Source organism: Bos indicus, chromosome 11 (genome assembly GCF_029378745.1).
Source record: "Bos indicus isolate NIAB-ARS_2022 breed Sahiwal x Tharparkar chromosome 11, NIAB-ARS_B.indTharparkar_mat_pri_1.0, whole genome shotgun sequence".
NCBI classification, from domain to species: Eukaryota; Metazoa; Chordata; class Mammalia; order Artiodactyla; family Bovidae; genus Bos; species Bos indicus.
This window is the reverse complement of record NC_091770.1, coordinates 87630387-87648128: the sequence shown is the minus strand read 5'-3', so window position 1 is coordinate 87648128 and position 17742 is coordinate 87630387. Positions and strand designations below refer to the sequence as shown.

General features: G+C 48.3%; 1 protein-coding gene across 2 annotated transcripts; it reads left to right on the top strand.

The window, feature by feature from the left end:
- The first annotated feature begins 6458 nt into the window (after positions 1-6458).
- IAH1 (isoamyl acetate hydrolyzing esterase 1 (putative)) lies at positions 6459-17726 on the top strand. Of its 2 annotated transcripts, XM_070799152.1 has the most exons (6): positions 6459-6588; positions 8676-8728; positions 13288-13436; positions 15522-15683; positions 16283-16404; positions 17312-17726. In XM_070799152.1, exons 1-6 carry the CDS (start codon positions 6508-6510, stop codon positions 17492-17494), a joined length of 750 nt encoding a protein of 249 aa, XP_070655253.1. In that variant the 5' UTR covers positions 6459-6507; the 3' UTR covers positions 17495-17726. The 2 variants fall into 2 exon arrangements, with proteins under 2 accessions (XP_070655253.1, XP_019826283.1); XM_019970724.2 differs by lacking the exons at positions 6459-6588; positions 13288-13436 and having other exon boundaries at positions 8686-8728.
- The last annotated feature ends 16 nt before the right edge of the window (positions 17727-17742 follow it).

Genomic DNA, 17742 nt, shown 5'->3' with positions numbered 1-17742 from the left:
TCCTCAAGTTGCAGCCCAGCTGCAGAGCTGTTACACTCACTGTCAGGCTAAAGCCTCCACTCATCCAGGCACTGTTTAGTTCTTGCCTGTGCTTCAGTGATACACACGTCAGTGCCTGAATCTGAATTTTTGCTTGAAACAAAATACATCTATTTCTATAAAGTACTCTACTTTGGCCCAAACCAGAGGTCTAAGGGTCACCTTTTATAAGTGTCATTTAGGATTTTGTTGAGATACATTTAAAAACATTTTTAAATTAATACACACTTGTGTTATCTTTACAACCCAGGTTATATGCAGCAAAAAAAGCAAGTCCTGTTTCCCAGTCCCTCCCCCTAAGGTACCAATTTCAGTTAAGGATGTTAAGCTGCTCTTGAATCTGGACTGTGGCTCTAACTCCAGGTCATTTTCTCCCATCTGGTTCCTGCCACGGTCTTCCTTCTCCTCTCCCTATGACTGATTCCTAAAATAACAGACCTGCCCTCAAGCCACCCCTGCTGGAAATCCTGCAGGGCTTCTTCGCCTTAATTAGGGTGAAGTCCAAACCTTAACTTGGCCTCACAGAGGGTTCTCAACCCTGGCCACATACTGGAATCACGTGAGAAGCTGTGACAATGTGCTGATGCCACATCCCACCATCTGCAGTGTAGTTAACTGGTCTGCAGTGATGCCACTTCGTCAGCACACTCTTAAAGCTCTCAGATGATACTAGTTGAAGCCAAGAACTCCCAACCTGAAGACTGGGTCCCTGCCTGCCTCTCCAGCTCCAACCGCTCCCCCTACACTCCATGTCCAAGCCACGCAAACGGCAATATTTCTGACACACATGACTTCCCTGCTGGTCTCCCCCTTAAGCTCAGTTCTTTCAGGACATCCTTCTGGCTCACTTCAGTCATAGCTGTCAAACTTCATGGCAATGACTGAGGTAACAAGGACTCTCCTTTGAGCAAACATGGGCCAGGCTCCTCTGTCTTCTAATCCCCCACCTTGGGTCCTACCCTTGGCCCCTTTAGATCAGTTTTAGCAAGAATCCTGCTGAGTCAGTTTAGCAAAAATTCTTCACTCTTGATCTACTCACCCAGAATAGCCACTCAGATTCCTCATCCTGCTATCACCCTACCCTGCCTTCAGTGGGAACCAGGTCAGGGAGATTTATCCTCCCTCCTCGTGGTTTCACATTCATCTGACCCCTCCCCCTGCTCCTTGGCTACAGACCCCTACTCTTCTTTCTTATATCCAGAGTTTAGTTAGATCCATGAATCAAGGTAAATTGGAAGTGGTCAAACAGCAGATGGCAAGAGTGAACATTGACATTTTAGGAATCAGTGAACTAAAATGGACTGGAATGGGTGAATTTAACTCAGATGACCATTATATCTACTACTGTGGGCAAGAATCCTTTAGAAGAAATGGAGTAACCATCATAGTCAACAGAAGAGTCTGAAATGCAGTACTTGGATGCAATCATCAAAACGACAGAAAGATCTCTGTTTGTTTCCAAGACAAACCATTCAATATCACAGTAATCCAAGTCTGTGCCTTGAACAATAATGCTGAAGAATCTGAAGTTTAACGGTTCTATGAGGACCTAACAAGACCTTCTAGAACTAACACCAAAAAAGATGTCTTTTTCATTATAGGGAACTGAAATGCAAAAGTAGGAAGTCAAGAGATACCTGGAGTAACAGGCAAATTTGGCCTTGGAGTACAGAATGAAGCAGGGCAAAGGCTAACAGTTTTGCCAAGAGAACACACTGGTCATAGCAAACACCTTCTTCCAACAACACAAGAGAAGACTCTACACATGGACATCACCAGATGGTCAACACCGAAATCAGATTGATTATATTCTTTGCAGCCAAACATGAAGAGGCTCTATACAGTCAGCAAGAACAAGACCGGGAGCTGACTGTGACTCAGATCATGAACTCCTTATTGCCAAATTCAGACTTAAATTGAAGACAGTAGGAAAAACCACTAGATTATTCAGGTATGACCTAAATCAAATCCCTTAACGATTATACAGTAGAAGTGACAAATAGATTCAAGGGATTAGATTTGATAGAGTGCCTGAAGAACTATGGATGGAGGTTCATGACATTGTACAGGACACAGTGATCAAGACCATCTCCAAGAAAAAGAAATGCAAAAAGGCATAATGGTTGTCTGACGAGGCCTTACAAATAGCTGAGAAAAGACGTGAAAGGCAAAGGAGAAAAGGAAAGATATACCCATTTGAATGCAGAGTTCTAAAGAATAGCAAGGAGAGATAAAAAAGCCTCCCTCAGTGATCAGTGCAAAGAAAAAGAAGAAAACAATAGAATGGAAAGACTAGAGATGTCTTCAAGAAAATTAGAGATACCAAGGGAACATTCCATGCAAAGATGGGCACAATAAAGGACAGAAATGGTATGGACCTAACAGAAGCAGAAGATATTAAGAAGAGGTGACAAGAATACACAGAAGAACTGTACAAAAAAGATCTTCAAGACCCAGATAATCACGATGGTATGATCACTCACCTAGAGCCAGACATCCTGGAATGTGAAGTCAAGTGGGCCTTAGGAAGCATAACTACGAACAAATCTAGTGGAGGTGATGAAATTTCAGTTGATCTATTGCAAATCCTTAAAAATGATGCTGTTAAAGTGCTGAACTCAATATGCCAGCAAGGTTGGAAAACTCAGCAGTGGCCACAGGACTGGAAAAGGTCAGTTTTCATTCCAATCCCAAAGAAAGGCAGTGCCAAAGAATGCTTGAACTAATGCACAATTGCACTCATCTTAAATTTCAGCAAAGTAATGCTCAAAATTCTCCAAGCCAGGCTTCAACAGTACATGAACAATGAACTTCCAGTTGTTCAAGTGGATTTAGAAAAGGCAGAGGAACCAGAAATCAAATTGTCAACATCCGTTGGATCATCAAAAAAGCAAGAGAGTTCCAGAAAAACATCTACTTCTGCTTTATTGACTATGCCAAAGCCTTTGTGTGGATCACAACAAACTGTGGAAAATTCTGAAAGAGATAGGAATACCAGACCACATGACCTGCCTCCTGAGAAACTTGTATGCAGGTCAAGAAGCAACAGTTTGAACTGGACATGGAACAACAGACTGGTTCCAAATAGGAAAAGGAGTACTTCAAGGCTGTATATTGTCACCATGCTTATTTAACTTATATGCAGAATATATCATGCAAAATGCCGGGCAGGATGAAGCACAAGCTGGAATCAAGATTGCCAGGAGAAATACCAATAACCTCAGATATGCAGATGACACCACCCTTATGGCAGAAAGTGAAGAACTAAAGAGCCTCTTGATGAAAGAGGAGTTGGCTTAAAGCTCAACATTCAGAAAACTAAGATCATGGTATCAGTCCAATCACTTCATGGCAAATGGATGAAGAAACAATGGAAACAGAGACTTTCTTTTTGTGGGGCTCCAAAATCACTGCAGATAGTGACTGCAGCCATGAAATTAAAAGACGCTTTTTCCTTGGAAGAAAAGTTATGACCAACGTAGACAGCATATTAAAAAGTAGAGACATTACTTTGCCAACAAAGGTCCGTCTTGTCAAAGCTATGGTTTTTCCAGTAGTCATGTATGGATGTGAGAGTTGGACTATAAAGAAAGCTGAGTGATGAAGGCCTGATGCTTTTGAACTGTGGTGTTGGAGAGTCTCTTGAGAGAGTCCCTTGGACTGCAAGAAATTCACCCATTCTAGCCCATTTTAGTTCATTGATCCCTAAAATGTCAATGCTAAAGGAAATGATTTCTGAATATTCATTGGAAGGACTGATGCTGAAACTGAAACTCCAATACTTTGGCCACCTAATGGGAAGAACTGACTCACTAGAAAAGACCCTGATGCTGGGAAAGATTGAAGGCAGGTAGAGAAGGGGCTGACAGAGGATGAAATGATTGGATGGCATCACTGACTCGATGGACATCAGTTTTAGTAAGCTCCAGGAGTTGGTGATGGATAGGGAGGCCTGGCGTGCTGCAGTCCAGGGGTTGCAGAGTCAGACACGACTGAGTGACTGAACTGAGCTGAAGCCTACCTACCGCTATCCCCTACTGCAAAATCCCACTGGAGTCCTTCCTGTGTAGTCTGCTGTACTATCTTTAGCAAATGTCTTAACTTTTTTTTAAAACTGAGGTCAAAAAGTTGGATGCCTAATTTAATTAACAAGGGATAGCTGTGATGAATGAATCCCTTGGAAGTCATTGCTATACCGTTCGTTAGTTCTTCAAATGACTTGCCATTTGCTCAAACATCTGAACCCACCTTCACTCGGTAGATGTTGGATCTGATGGCAGCGTCACATCGCTCTTTCGGGGTTGTCTGCCACTTGCAGAGCTGACATTTGATACTGGCCAGAGGGTGGGTGGATGCAGCCTCACCTCATCTGTCTCAAAGAGTCGGTGGGCTTCTAGATGACAGGGTCGCCATGCGCGCCCCACATCTAATGGCTCGGGTAATGGAATAAAAAGCTAATGAATTGCAGGAAGCTGAGCTTTTGTAAACTGACAAAAATGAGCTCTCCAAGAAGCGGCAGCTAGTGCATGTTTTAAAGTGACCTCCGAAGGGTCCAACTAGTGGCTCAGCTGGTAAAGCATCCGCCTGCAGGAGACCTGGGTTCAATCCCTGGTTTAGGAAGATTCCCCAGGAGAAGCGAAAGGCTACCCACTCTAGCATTCTGGCCTGGAGAATTCCATGGACTGTATAGTCCTTGGGGTCGCAAAGAGTCGGACACAACTGAGAGACTTTCACTTGGTCTCCAAAGGAACCCCGCTCCTGGAGCCCCTAAGGGACCATCCAGGAAGAACAGCCAACCAGCAAAGACCTGCTGTGGAGGTGATGGGATTCCAGTTGAGCTATTTCAAATCCTGAAAGATGATGCTGTGAAAGTGCTGCACTCAATATACCAGCAAATTTGGAAAGCTCAGCAGTGGTCACAGGACTGGAAAAGGTCAGTTTTCATTCCAATCCCAAAGAAAGGCAGTGCCAAAGAATGCTCAAACTACCACACAATTGCACTCATCTCACACACTAGTAAAGTAATTTAGTAAAATAATTTTTTACTAGCTCAAAATTCTCCAAGCCAGACTTCAGCAATACGTGAACCGTGAACTTCCAGGTGTTCAAGCTGGTTTAAGAAAAGGCAGAAGAATCAGAGATCAAATTGCCAACATCCTCTGGATCATCGAAAAAGCAAGAGAGTTCCAGAAAAACATCTGCTTTATTGACTATGCCAAAGCCTTTTGCTGTGTAGATCACAATAAACCTTGAAAAATTCTGAAAGACATGGGAATACCAGACCACCTGACCTGCCTCTTGAGAAACCTATATGCAGGTCAGGAAGCAACAGTTAGAACTGGACATGGAACAACAGACTGGCTCCAAATAGCAAAAGGAGTATGTCAAGGCTGTATACTGTCACCCTGCTTATTTAACTTATATGCAGAGTACATCATGAGAAACACTGGGCTGGAAGAAGCACAAGCTGGAATCAAGATTGCCGGGAGAAATATCAATAACCTCAGATAGGCAGATGACATCACCCTTATGGCAGAGAGTGAAGAGAAACTAAAAAGCCTCTTGACGAAAGTGAAGGAGGAAAGTGAAAAAGCTGGCTTAAAGCTCAACATTCAGAAAACTAAGTTCATGGCATCTGGTCCCATCACTTCATGGCAAATAGACGGGGAATCAGTGGAAACGGTTTCAGACTTTATTTTGGGTGGCTCCAAAATCACTGCAGATGGTGACTGCAGCCATGAAATTAAAAGACGCTTACTCCTTGGAAGGAAAGTTATGACCAACTTAGCATATTCAAAAGCAGAGGCATTACTTTGCCAACAAAGGTCCGTCTAGTCAAGGCTATGGTTTTTCCAGCAGTCATGTATGGATGTGAGAGTTGGACTATGAAGAAAGCTGAGCGCCAAAGAATTGACGCTTTTCAACTGTGGTGTTGGAGAAGACTCTTGAGAGTCCCTTGGACTGCAAGGAGATCCAACCAGTCCATCCTAAAGGAGGTCAGTCCTGGGTGTTACTTGGAAGGACTGATGTTGAAGCTGAAACTCCAATACTTTGGCCATCTCATGCGAAGAGCTGACTCATTGGAAAAGACCCTAATGCTGGGAAGGATTGGGGGCAGGAGGAGAAGGGGACGACAGAGGCTGTGATGGCTGGATGGCATCACCGACTCGATGGACATGGTTTTGGGTAGACTCTGGGAGTTGGTGATGGACAGGGAGGCCTGGCGTGCTGCGATTCATGGGGTCACAAAGAGTCGGACAGGACTGAGCGACTGAACTGAACCGAAAGACCTGCTAGCGAAGGCTTCGGACTGCGCAGGCGCCTACTCCTCCCGCCCGCCCCATCCCGGGCAGCTCGCCTCGCCCAGGTGTCCAGCCTGGCCCCGCCCCCTCCGCTATGCGCCCCGCCCCTCCGCTATCCGCCCCGCCCGGATATCCGGCGTGGCCCCGCCTCCCGGCCGTCGGCATCATGGCGCTATGCGAGGCTGTGGCGAGCGGGAGCCCTCTGGTCTGGCCTCGGGTTCTGCTTTTCGGAGACTCCATCACCCAGGTGACCGCCGCTCGGCCCCGCGTCCAGTCCGCAGGCCCCAGCTCGGCCTCTCCGCGCCCCCTGGGCCTGCGGCCCCGACCGAGAACCGCGAGCCTGGTTTCTTGGCCGATCCCTGGCTCCCGTTTCCCCCGACTGTCCCGAGGTTGCGGGGCCGCCTCCCGCCGCAGCCCGCCGCCCCCAGGCCGTTCGCCTCCGAGCCCGGCAGCGCGGGCCCCTTCGTGACACCGCGCCGGTGGCTCGTTTCTCGGCGTGGGGAGTGACGGCCTCGGGGGGCGGCGCGGCCTCGCAGTACTGGACCCGGGTCTTCTTGAGTCTTCGGGAGCCCGTTTGACGGAGGAGACCGTGTGCGGGCGCGTTCAGGGGCTCGTCCCGGCCGCGCCCTGGGGTCAAAGGGCCCGCGCTGGCTGCCCTTTCCTCTCCGCGTCATTTTTCATGGAAATCTCAACAAGCCCTGGCACGCTGTCTCCAGTCGTGTTGTCTTCCTGCTCAGTGACCCTTGTCCTTCTCCCTGAAAGGAACTTTTTTTTTAATTAATATTTTTTTTTGAAGGATAATTGCTTTATAGGATTTTGCTGTTTTCTGTCAAACCTCAACATGAATCAGCCATAGGTATACATATATCCGCTCCCTGTTGAATCTCCTTCCCCATCCCACCCCTCTAGGTTGATACAGAACCCCTGTTTGAGTTTCCTGAGCCATACAGCGAATTCTGAAAAGGGACTTTTAAACTCGCTCACAGCAGGAGCAGGGCTCTGTATCGCAGAGCTTCCCTGGGCAGGTCGCCTGCACAGGCCCCAGGGTGGGGCTGAAGCACCTTCTGCAGTTTTGTATTGCCTGGGCTCCACGCAGAAACCCTGGAACCAGTTCACCTCTGTGCTTCCTCTGATGGAACAGGTTGACCCAGAAAGAGATACCTCCAGGTGTTAGCAACCAGGGTTCTTGGCCTTTCCCTAATCAGAGTTGGTGAGAGACCAGTCAAGGAATTCAAGCAAGGCTTGGTTGGAGCTCCTGGGGCCACATGGAAGGAGTGAAAACAAGTAACATGTTCCCTTGCTTGCTCCCCAAGGTGGGGCAAACTGCTTCCTTAGATGGGGTGAGGGTAGGTGTGAGTCTTGGGGTCCTGAGGGGGGTGGCTTAGGTGGTTTGCCCAGGCTCCGAGTGTGTTGAGTGCAGGGGGCACTGGGCAGTATCTTGCTTTTGCTCGTAACACCCCACTTTTGTTCCCAGCTCTTCAGAAGTGGCAATTGGGTTTTTGGTCTCTGTATCTTGTCCATAATTGGCCCCACCTTGGCATGGATGCAGCTATTTTTAGCCCCTTAAGGTGTCTTTTTATTTTGTTGCTCCCCTCTCCAGAGGCATACACTGCAGCGAAGAGCCAGATCATCTTTTCACCCAGGATTATTTCATCTCTCATCAGAGGAAAAATAGATGTTCTTACTTCAGGGAAGGAGTGCATTTTTAAAATTACTCTCTTGTGGCTTTTGTTTCTTATTTTTCTCACATTCAGACATGACTTCTTAAACCAGTTTTATTTTTAGGCTCCTGAGGACTTTCCAGATTCCACAAGGGAATGTATATCAAAAATACTCTGAGTTCTCTAATTTCCTTATTAATTCAACTATGGTGAGATAGTGTAATGTGGATTTCATTTCCTAACTAGACAGTTGATTTTATTTCTTGTATCTCTCTTAAGTATCTTTTCTAAATAACAGTGACACTAACACAGGTCTCAGTGAGATGCAGCCGGGGACTTCGCTGGTGGTCCAGAGGTCAGGGCTCTGCACTTCCACCACAGGGGCAGTGCGAGTTCACTCCCTGGTCAGGGAACTAAGATCCTACATGCCTCATGCTGTGGCCAAAAAACAAATAATAAAATGCAGCTGACTGGCTCAAATCCTGTGCCAGGGAAGACCCCTCACTTCTAGAGCGCTGCTGCAGTGCAGCTACGGTAATCCCTGAAATGACCTCGGAGCAAAGTGAATGGTGCAGGCCAAGAAGTCAGAGAACGCAGAGAGAACAGGAGGGGGGTTGCTGAACAGATTGTCCTGATGACATGGATAAGTGGTAATCGGCTTTTCTTTCTTCAGTTTTCTTTCCAGCAGGGTGGATGGGGAGCATCACTGGCTGACATGCTGGTCAGGTGAGAATAGTTTCTAGATTGATGCTTGAGTGCTTATTGATGGAGAAGAGAGGGAATGGTGGTGCCGAACAGTAAGTCCCTCCTCTGTTCCTCTTTTCCGCCTTTCCCAGTTGGTGTATGCAAAGGGGTGGGGGGGCGGGGGGTAGCACTCAGGTTCAGTTAAAACTTGGCCACCGCATGAAACCAAACCCTCAAAGTTGTGACAAAATGTATCAGGGGTTTGGATCCAAAACATATGGCTATTCACTATCTAAACAAGACAAGTTCTTTTTCACTTATGACCGAAATAATTAGCAAGGAAGTCAAATGAAATAATACAAAATATGTCCTGAAACTATAGTTGGATTCCTTTTTGGGTAGAGACTTTTTCCTCCCAAATTCACTTTATAAAATATAACAGAAAAGAAATATATATATAGCAGAAATAGTGGGGGTGGTGGGGGGAGAAATAATGATTTTGACATCCCATTTGCCAAAATTCATTTAAGCATATGCTAATGGAATTATTAAAAGGAAAACATGTCCCAGTTCAAGAGGTTAAGAAATATTTAGAAACATTTCCACATTAGAAACAGGAGACACCAGGATTTGTGATTGGGTTTCGGTAAGCCGATCAGCAGTTTTCTTTTCCTCCTTCAGAAGAAACAACAAGCTGGGTGTCTGCCGGCTTACATTACTTGATAGTTTTCTTCAGCAGTATAACTAACACACCAAGAAAATACATTTAACGTAATTTCTGAATTTGAAGTGTTTTAAAATATCTTCATTTCTTCTTCATCTCCTAAACTAGAAATGAAAAGAACGACTTTCCAGCTTTTTCTATTTCCAAATGCTTTCTCTGTTTAAATTGACTTAATCTAAAGGCCCAAAAGTGTCGTTTCATTCCTGTTTTCTCTCCTGTAAGAAGGGTAGGAGGTTCTAATAGCTAACTTTATTGAGTGCTCACCAGGTGCCAAGAGAGGTTAAAACACTTCATGTTTATTGTCTCATTGAATCTTTACAGCTACCGGTAGCACAACTGGGGAGTCCCGCCATCCATTATAGCTGAGAAAACTAGGGTGGAGAGAGGTGGGTGAGGTTGCCCAACAGCAAGTGTCAGGTGGCCTTGGCCTTGAGCCCAGGCTCCTCCCCTCTGTGGACGAGAGGGACCCTGCTCTCCTGTTGGAGGGTGAGTGAGCTACTGCGTGCTGCGCAGTCAAGTACCGGGCTCATAAGAAGTGCTCAGCAAACGCTAGCTTTTGTTTTTAGTAGTTCAGTACCTGTTTAATTGATCGATTAACCTTTCCTGATCAAATAGAAGATACTGAAAAGCAGAATATTCCAATTGTCTGAAACTCCAGAAATGTCTCACCAATAACTGTTTTCTGAATCGTTTTAGTACTAAAATCTGGTCAGAACTGTTTGTTTACAGGTGTGATTGCTGAGTGAGTGAGTGAAAGTCTCACCAATAACTGTTTTCTGAATCGTTTTAGTACTAAAATCTGGTCAGAACTGTTTGTTTACAGGTGTGATTGCTAAGTGAGTGAGTGAAAGTCTCTCAGTCGTGTCTGACTTTTTGTGACCCCATGGACTGTATAGTCCTGGAATTCTCCAGGCCGGAATACTGGAGTGGGTAGCCTTTCCCTTCTCCAGGGGATCTTCTCAACCCAGGGATCAAACCCAGGTCTCCCACATTGCAGGCAGATTCTTTACAGCTGACCCACAAGGGAAGCCCAAGAATACTGGAGGGGTATCCTATACTTTCTCCAGGGTATCTTCCCAACCCGGAATCAAACCAGGGTTTTCTGCATTGCAGGCGGACTTCCCTCGTGGCTCAGACGATAAAGCATCTGCCTACAATGCAGATGACCCGGATTCGATCCCTGAGTTGGGAAGATTCCCTGGAGAAGGAAATGGCAACCCAGTCCAATACTCTTGCCGGAAAAATCCCATGGACAGAGGAACCTGGTAGGCTACAGTCCATAGGGTCGCAAAGAGTTGGACACGACTGAGCAAATTCACTTTCACTTTTCTTTACCAAGTGAGCTATGAGGGAAGCTTGTGATTGCTAAAGACCATTTAATTAGAAGCTAGTTAATTTTCAGAACTGAGAGTAATTGTAGGGAATTCCCTGCTGCCTAGGACCCAGATTCAATCCCTGGTCAGGGAGCAAAGATCCCACAAAGCCACACAGCCAATAAAGAAAATTATGTGTATTTCTTAAAGATGAAGTTGTAGACCATGTATGGATATGTCACATTTTAAAAGCATCTTGTGACAGAACAAAACTGAGCGGCTGTGGCTGACCCACAGGGAGGCCTCCGTGGGCTGAGATCTCCCTGACTGGGGCTCTGTCCACAGAGCCTGCCTCCCCGTCCCCTGGGCTCTCTGACCTCAACCAAGGCCACTAGAACCTGTCATGAACCAAAATGCCATGTGGAACAGAGACTAAAAGCTCGGCAGCAGGGGTTCCTCACGTGGGCACCCTGAGCCCACCTTCTCCCAACGGGCAGGTCCCCGGAGCAGCACACCCAGCATCAGAGGCACTGTCTGCTTCACGCTGCGGTCCCGTGCCCTCCCTCTGTGATGCTCCTTTCTGTCCCACTGACATCTGCCCTTTGGAAGGACACGTTCTGTCTTTAGCCATGTGAACACTTGGTGTGAATGTTTTTTGCAGACCTAAGCCTGGAATTGATTTGATTCAGTTAAAACACTGAATTAACTTACCTAACTTACTTACCTTACTAAGAATCACCTTACTGTAACTGCCCTTCTGTACTTCCTGGATGAGCATGCGTGTGCACTGTTGCACCGGACTCTGCGGCCCCATGGACTGTAGCCCACCAGGCTCCTCTGTCCATGGGATTCTCCAGGCAGGAATACTGGAGTGGGTTGCTGTTCCTTTCTCCAGAGGATCTTCCCAACCCAGGGATCCAATCCGAGTCTCCTGTAGCAGTCTGCCATGTGCCCCCTGCCTGCATGGAGAGCAATACACTTAAGAAATGGAGTCCCATAGGGAATCCCGAAATTTTAGCTTTAAGTAAAATCTTTGTATATTCAGTACAAAAGCATTTTAACAATTCTTAAATCTACTTAAATGCTTTTGATATTTATTGATAAATATTGTTTGAATAATTCTTTTAGCCTCTGAACTTAAATTCCTATTGTTAGCCAAGAATTTATGTGAAAACCTTTCTTAATTTTCCAGTTTCTTTAGCCATTTGAATAACGTGGGCACTACTGATTGTGTTAGTCAATCCAGAGAAACTTGGATACTCTTCCCCTTTCAGACAGGAACTGTAACAGTTTCAACCCTGGGCCTCACTAGCAGTTTTTTCCTGGTTCCCAGCCTTATTATAATGATTTTTTTTTTTTTAATCTGTAGTGGCTGGCATTTATTGAGCTCCTTATATAGATCTGGCCACTGTATTACTTTTAATCATCAGGTAACCTAGCAGATGAGGTACTAGTGTTCACCTCTCAGTGGTGGGGAGACAAGCTCAGGGAAATTGAGCGGCCAAGGCCCTTGCTGGTCGAGGGCGGCGAGGTCCAGCCACTGGCTGCTGTGACCGCAGCCCTCACTGTGCTGCTGCCACACCACGCGGGCGGGGGCAGCTCTGCTTGTTTTTTAAGTGCGGCAGGGACTTAACCGCTGGATGATGTAAGACAGACTTAGCGGATTCTAGAGTGCTCCACTGTCAAGTGTTCTAAGTGGAGGCGTTAGAACGGCTAGTCAGTTTTTTGTAATCCGTATACGCTAAGAACACAAGACTCAGAAGTAAACGTTCCTGAATTTCTGTCGTCGCTCCGAAGACTCACAGATGCTGAGCTATCAGAGCAGAGGCCCTCCTCCTCTCTCGGGCCTTTGGTGCCCCAGCTTCTCTGCTTAGTTGCTTACATGTAAGAATTTGAACCAGACAACAAAACTAACCACGTCAGTTTGCTAAGCATAAACTGAACTCTGAGATTCACTGGGGAAAAAAGTGTTTTAATGGGTAACTTAAAACATCTACAAACCTACCAAAGATCATAGCTACTCAGTGTTAGATCCATTTCCATGGTTTGTGTTTTCAGCATTCCATACAGTACTGTGAATCAAGTCATATAGTTTTAAAGAGGAATAAAATGCCTGTTAGAACTGGTTTAAACTGAAACACAACTAATCTACTGAATCAAAACATGGGGTGATAGTGGTGGCAGTGTCGTTGACGACCTGAACGAATGCCCCCACTGTGGGTGCTGTAGACAGCGGGGGACACACGGGCAGTCTCTGCCTTCTGCTCCTTTTAAAGCAGCCCACCAACCAGGCATGGCACCAGCGAGTCTGCACAGCCCCTTCTTCTTCACAACCTCTGTCACGGAGGCCTGGGCAGACTTCCCTGGGTCTCAGAACCAGGAAGGAGTCCGACATGCCTCAGCCCGGCCCTGCCCCATCCACACGGTGAAGCCCGGGCAGTCAGCCGCCGGGCACTGCCTGCCTCCTCACAGACACACCCCCTCCCTCACCAAAGTGTGGCTGCAGGGGGCCGAAAACAGTTCTCTGCCCACAATTCACCTTTAACTTTTTTTTTTCATTTTAGAAAATGTGATGTCCTGAATCGTGGATTTTCAGGTTACAACACCAGATGGGCCAAAATTATCCTCCCCAGACTCGTCAGGAAGGGGAGCGGGCTGGACAGCCCAGTGGCTGTCACGATTTTCTTTGGCGCCAATGACAGTGCGCTCAAAGGTACAGGCACTTGTGTTTCCCTAGGCCATCTGTCACTGTTTTCTGTTAAAGCCAACTTAAGTTTCTACACTCTTTTCAAATGTTTTCGTTATCTCCCAGGAGGTAGTTTTGCCAAACTTAAAATAGGTTCCCCTTTTACTTCCACTCATTTCTTCTGTCTTTAATGTCAGTCAGTTTTACTCCCGACCTCGCAGAGGCCTGGGTCCTCAGCAGACCTGCAGCTTCTGGAGTTTAATGGTTTTGGAGTCCATCTGTGCTGCGCTCGGTTCCTGAGCGCTCGCTTTAGCTGATGCAGTTGGCAGGAGAGAGCCAGCTGTACACGTCGCGGTGCGACTCACACTGACCCCCGGAGAAAGTACCGCTCTGGGCAGCGGCACCCTGACCAGGCTTGAGTCCCAGGCCACGGGAAACAGGTCCGAACAGGAGACGTGTCTCCGTATTTTTGGAAGAACTGTTTCCGTGACTGGAGGCACAGCTGGCGAGCGCAAGCCCCTTTTCCTTCCCTGCTCGTGAAAGGAGGGCCCTCTGATTGGAGTAACTGAGAGGAGCAGCGGCTTCCAGAGGCTTCTCCGGTGCCCCTCCCCTCTCCGCAGCGCAGGCGGGGCCCTCAGGTGAGGCTGAGAGCAGGGAGGAGGCAGCTCCCAACTGTGACAAAGGCGCCTTGTGCCTGTGAGGTTATAAACAACGAGTGTTGGTAGAGACTAGAAGTGCTCTCCATGAGACAGAAATTTCCCAAAGAAGCAATTTCTTTCACTTCAGGACAAGGAAAAACAAGTATGAAAACAATGGAGGAAATTGCAATTTATGAAATAGCCTATGTCAAAAAAAAGAAAATGACACTTTAAGGAAAGTTTTGCAAAAGCATGACAACAGAAGGTTAATGTTTTTAATGTAGAAATCAATCAGAAAAATACTCCAATTTTAAAAAATGGGCAGAGGCAGAACAGATGGATCACAGCAGGAGAACTGTAATAGCCAGTACATGTTCAGAAATGTGTAACGCCTTCCGTCACGCACAAAGGGAAAACTGAATATTGACTCTCACATCAGTGCGTTTAAGCAGCATTACTACAGCTGCCAAGTGTGGAGAACAGGTGCTCTTACAGGACTGGAGGAGGGGCTGGGACAGGGAGGACTTGAAATCTTTCCGGAAAGCTGCCATCCAGACCCCCCTCATCTAGAAACCTGGCCAGCCAGGTCCATGTGCAGAGACGTCTCTGCTGTGTTATTTACAACAAAACGTTGGCGTGCTACACAGTAAGGAAGCAGAAGCGTTCACTGTGGTCACCCTACAACCAGGCACCAGGTTTCTGAGGACTCCTTGTGAACACAGACACGCTTATAATGTATGTTTAAAAAAACACAGCATGGTCATTTATCTTTAGTGTGATGCCTCTTCTTTTGTGAAGTATACATTTCAGCTTGGCAAGGACTGGAAAGAAGTACAGCCAAGTGCCAGCAGTGGTTCTCTGGGTAGTAGGATCATGAGTGCTTTGACTTTCCTCCTGAATTACACTTTTGTGGGGTTTACAAAAAGCCTGCAGCGAGCCTGTGTGAGCCTGTCTAGAAGGAAACCTTTGCAGTGATGACAGCTGTGCTTAGCTTATTACTGAGAGCTTCCTTCCCGGCAGGCACCTTGCTCTCAGTGCCTGGCACACTTGGCTGATGTAATTTCACAGCAAGACCCTGCTGTCACCCCCATTTACCAGCAGGAAACCAGCAGGAGGGGCAGAAAGGTGGATCATTTGTCCAAGGGCACAAGGCCAGCCAGTGACAAAGCCAGGCTAGAACCTGGGCAGGCTCCCTCCACAGCTCGGCCCTCCTTTACAAATCCAACCTTTTGGGTTCATGACCACAGGACAGAAAAGCAGGAGAGGCAAGCGCACTTACAAGGCTCCAAGCCATTTTATGAAGTCCATTTTATGAAGAACCCTGTGCTGGAACTCTCCCCACTTCCCCGCCCTGGGTGCCACACATTTCCCCAGCAACGTCAGGATTGGGGCCCACCTATGAACATGCATCAGCCTGACCTGTCACCCCTTAAAAAAGCTTTGGGGCTGAAGTGTCTGCCTCCCTCCCGAACAGACGAGAACCCCAAGCAGCACGTGCCCCTGGAGGAGTTCGTGGCCAACCTGAGGAGCATGGTGCGGTACCTGCGGTCCGTGGACGTGCCCGAGGGCAGGCTCATCCTCATCACACCGCCCCCACTCTGCGAGGCCGCGTGGGCGCAGGAGTGCCTCCAGCAAGGTGAGTGTGGGCTCCCGGACGCAGGGCTGCATCCTCGGGTCAACTCCCTGTCTACGCTTTCCGTCAACAGAGGTCACAGAAGAGGTCCCATCGTGTCTCCTGTTGACAGAAAGCGTGTAGGGGCCAGCCCTTTGCAGAGAAACTGAGCACTGTGGTCCCTTGCAGCTCTCACCGCTTCTGGTTCAAAGTCAGATGGGTGGCTGTTCCCCCGTCCGGCACCGGCCTCTCATTGCATACGCCAGTTGAGGCATCCAGACCCCGCAGTCTTCCCCACCACACCCTGCCCGCGCCGGCCCCCAGCCCGACTCCATCCACCTCTGGCCAGGGCTCTAGCCAGGCCACTCAGCTCCCCCGGCCCCTATCTGTCCAGTGTCCCCTAAACGCCCTTCATGGTTCCATTGGCCTTGGTCCCATGCTGGGGAGCAGGACACGCGTGACCTGCGAGGCCCGTCCTGTGTCCCGAGCCCCATGGCAGGCCAGTTCGGGTCCGTCAGCAGGTACCCATTCACCTGTGCTGAGAAGCCCTCCAGGTAGTAGGGCTTGCACAGAGGCCAGCACCTGGGTCTGTTGGTTGCACCTGGATTTTCTTTTTTCAACAGGCTGCAAGTTAAACCGCCTGAACTCGGTTGTTGGTGAATATGCCAGGGCCTGTTTACAGGTAGCCCAGGACTGCGGGGCTGACGCACTCGACCTGTGGTCCCTGATGCAGAAGGACGGTCAGGTACAGTGGTGTGCACGGTCCTGGGGGGACCCGGTGCAGAGGGTTGGATGGGTGGTCCTCTCCCCTGCTGAGACGGGAGTGGACGCGGGGTGGGGGACCTGGAGAGGCTCCGGGAGAGCCTGCAGTCGCAGCGCCCCTGGCTTGGCCATGTTCTCTCCCTGCATGCAGCAGCTGGCATCATGCTCTGGGAAGCCCTCTGACAGGAGTTGGCACACAGTGAAACAGATGAGCAGTAAATGGTCGATGGCGTGGGAAAGTACTGCTGCTAGAGAAAGGGGCTGGCGGCTCTCAGCGTGTCACGTCCGAAAAAACTTCCCAGGGGTCTAGAGCTGGGAAGGTCTTCCTTGGCGGTCACCTGCTCGGACGTCAGCAGAGCAGAGGAAACTAAGGCCCAGGAGCGGTGCAGCCTGCGAGTCCTGAGCCAGCTCCCGATTCTGCTGGGCGGGGTGGGGCGGGGCTCGGCTCGAGCAGAGGAGAAAGGGCTCCCACGGTCAGTGTTGTTGAGACCGGGGCCGCGGGGGTCTGGACTCTTGGCTGGACGGTACAAATTCTTTTTACCTAATCATGCACCTGTCAATGTAATACCCAGACTAAGAGTCAGGACAGCTCAGGACCCAGTGTGTCAAGCTGTTTCTCACGCATTTCACTTTGTTGATCACAGTCGAGTGCTGTATTCACTCACTGATTCTCTTCTTCCATCTGCCGAGCTGGAAGGACGCATCAGCTCAGGCGCTTTCTGATGCTGTGAGCGTGGGGCGCTCCGTGTGTCCTCCACAGACGGTCAGGGCCTCCGCAGAGGACAGGGGGCGTGTGACGAGCTAGGGCAGCTCCAGCGGGCCACCGGGCAGGCTGGGGACCCGCCGGCAGACCAGCACACGCCTTTAACCGGGTTCTCTCCCCCTCACAGGACTTTTCCTCCTATCTGTCAGACGGACTACATTTATCACCAAAAGGAAACGAGTTTGTATTCTCCCATCTCTGGCCTTTGATAGAGAAGAAAGTCTCCTCCCTGCCTTTTCTGCTCCCCTACTGGCGAGACATAGCAGAAGCAAGACCAGAACTGAGTCTCCTGGGAGATGGGGACCACTAGTCACTGAGAACCAGGTCCTGCTGTCTCTCTACAGAACCTGAAGTCACTGGTGCACAAAGACCCCAAGATAAGTGGTCGAAGAATTTTTTTTTAAATGTTTTAAGTCTTTTGCTCATGACTCTGGAACAAAAAGTACTGTCTGCCCCCAAGATGAATAAAATCATTAGAATTTTCTTAGGACAGCTTTGTACCTAGGTACATCATGTTTTGATAATAAATATTTATTGATTGATGCAGGTGTCATCTGT